The sequence below is a fragment of the Anoplophora glabripennis genome, unplaced genomic scaffold (assembly GCF_000390285.2).
Source record: "Anoplophora glabripennis isolate ALB-LARVAE unplaced genomic scaffold, Agla_2.0 scaffold197, whole genome shotgun sequence".
NCBI classification, from domain to species: domain Eukaryota; kingdom Metazoa; phylum Arthropoda; class Insecta; order Coleoptera; family Cerambycidae; genus Anoplophora; species Anoplophora glabripennis.
The window spans coordinates 234,456-236,881 of NW_019416387.1; the positions used below are offsets into that span (position 1 = coordinate 234,456).

Consider the following 2,426-nt stretch of genomic DNA (forward strand, 5'->3'; position numbering starts at 1 on the left):
CAGAGTTCATGGAAACCTGACACGGGTCTGGGCACTTTCTGTCAAATAAACAAAACGTTTCTAGTGTCTGGACTAGCAAGAAACAAAGTAAAGTGCGTCTGTCATCAAAAATTTTCAAGGATTCAGCTAAACTAGCTATATAGGGTCGAGGTAGATGAACAGGCTACACGTGTGGCGATATTTTGGTACACCGGGATTATCAATGAAAAAAATACACACACGGGTTTTGTCAAGGACACGTACAGGTGCCAATTTTTTTAATTACGCCTACCTGCATCAAAATTCCCCTATTGTTTTGGATTCCTATTACATAAATAGTTTTTTAATTTAAATTTTCACAATCATTCACCAAGAGATACAAATTTGGCCCTCAATCTGTTGGTGCTTTAAAAGCCCCTCAATTTTTTTCATATCTAAAATTTAAGCAAAGTGGAACACAGTTTATAAGTGTATTTGAAAGAAAAAAAAACATTAAAAGCCAAGTACGTTAAATGACGATTCCCACTGGTTATAGCATAACGAACCGAAAATATCCAGATTTATTTCAAATATGTGTCTCACTTTCTAAATATACAAACCGCTGGGTAATTATACAATTTTTTTACGACCAATAAAACCCCGAGTTTACTTTCGGATGTCAAACAATTCACGAGGTGATTTTTCAAGAGATTTGCGTCAAGTGTACCCATATTTCGGGAAGCAACCGGACTATGTGGGTTCTGTTCTGTTTTCGAAAGCTACATGGAAAAACGCTAATTGTAAAATATTATAATGACTAACGCTTTAGTTTTAATTTATTTAAAACTATAGAATCGTAATTATGTCTTCATTTGTTTGCCGACGGGTTGTCTAGGGAATAGCTGCCGATATCAACCGGTCTAGCTACAATTTATTGCAAATAATTACAGTAATACTGTAAAAGTCGACCTTCAGTGTATTTAAAATAAATATAAGATTATAATGTATTTGTTTCTACTACTACTACTATACTCTATTTTTAAACTAGGAGAAGCGATTTGAATATTGCGCCCCAAAATATTGGTTTCTTATTGGTTAATTTCGAGCCCACTTTACACTACTAATAAATTTTACATTTTGACATTTGTTGTCATTTTGCCTCTTAGTTATCATCAGTTTGTTGTCATTGTGTTTTTACCTGCTTTTCTATCTATTTATTATCCCAGTTACGTATAAATCAGTTCTTATCAGAACTAAACAACTTATTATATTGTTTATCATCCGTTTTTTCCAATTTTCCATTGGATATGGATGATGCTGTGCCGACCACGAGTAAGGCAGGCGCGGGAATTACATCGCCGTCGCCCCCAAGGAAACGAAAACAACTCAGTTTGGGGCATTTGTCTCTGGCAGAAAAGCAAGCAATATTGAATTTGTACAAGAAAAGCCTAGATGATGAACCTACTCTTAAAACTGTCCAACTTGTATCCAAAATAGCGATGACATTAGGTAAATTTATGTTAACATTATTCTGTTGAACTATATTACACATTATACTTTTTTAGGTGTTGCAAAATCAACAGTATATCGAGCCATAAAACAGTATAAATCTACTGGAAGGGTGTCTACTTCCAAACACTGTGGTGGAAGACCTGGGATTGTTACATGTTTGGATGAAGCAATGAAGAATTCCATAAGGCGTATAGTACACAGCTTTTTCTTTAAAAATGAGATCCCCACTTTGGACAAAATATTAACCGAAATAAAAAGTCGTCAGGATTTGCCACAGATGTCCCGTTCATCATTATACAAATTTATGAAACAAATTAATTTCAAGTAAGGTTGAAGACATATCTCGGAGCAAGTATAATTGCAATAAAAACATTTTATTTTTTTTGCAGATACTTAAAACGAAGTCGTAAAAGTGTGTTGATAGAACGTGATGATATAGTGAGATGGAGACTTGACTACTTGATATCAATTAAAAAGTTTAGATCTGAAGGTAGACCTATTTATTATTTAGATGAAACATGGTTAAATGAAGGTCATACAAAAGAAAGGGTATGGGTTGATACTAATATTAAAAATAAACGTGAGGCATTCAATGAAGGGCTGTCTATGGGATTAAAAAACCGTCCGGTAAAGGAAAGCGTCTTATCATCTTACACGCTGGCTCAGAGGAAGGATTTGTTGAAGATTCGTTATTGGTTTTCGAAGGCAAGAAGAGTGGGGATTATCACGAGTAAATGAATGCAAATGTATTTGAAAAGTGGTTTTCTGAATTTTTGAAAAAAATATCAGATAATTCTGTTATTGTAATGGACAATGCAAAAAAAGAAAATAAAGTTGTCTTACGATTACCGCCATATCATTGTGAATTAAACCCTATAGAATTGATTTGGGCACAGGTGAAGAATGAAGTGGCAAGCAAAAATAAAACATATAAATTGAAGGGCGTAAAGGAACTA

The 2,426-nt window shown here is 34.0% G+C and overlaps 1 protein-coding gene across 1 annotated transcript; it reads left to right on the forward strand.

Annotated features, from left to right (window-relative positions):
- The first annotated feature begins 1,184 nt into the window (after nucleotides 1-1,184).
- LOC111691479 lies at nucleotides 1,185-2,208 on the forward strand. Its single transcript, XM_023454401.1, has 3 exons — nucleotides 1,185-1,467; nucleotides 1,524-1,794; nucleotides 1,860-2,208. The coding sequence occupies exons 1-3, from the start codon at nucleotides 1,266-1,268 to the stop codon at nucleotides 2,206-2,208; spliced, it is 822 nt and encodes a 273-aa protein (XP_023310169.1). The 5' UTR covers nucleotides 1,185-1,265.
- Nucleotides 2,209-2,426: the final 218 nt, after the last annotated feature.

Excerpts from the sequence above, each read along its gene's own strand:
- LOC111691479 (XM_023454401.1), top strand. The coding sequence starts at position 1,266 with ATGGATGATGCTGTGCCGACCACGAGTAAGGCAGGCGCGGGAATTACA. Across the intron at positions 1,468-1,523 it reads CAAAATAGCGATGACATTAG|GTGTTGCAAAATCAACAGTA; the intron begins GTAAATTTATGT and ends ATACTTTTTTAG. Across the intron at positions 1,795-1,859 it reads ATGAAACAAATTAATTTCAA|ATACTTAAAACGAAGTCGTA; the intron begins GTAAGGTTGAAG and ends TTTTTTTTGCAG.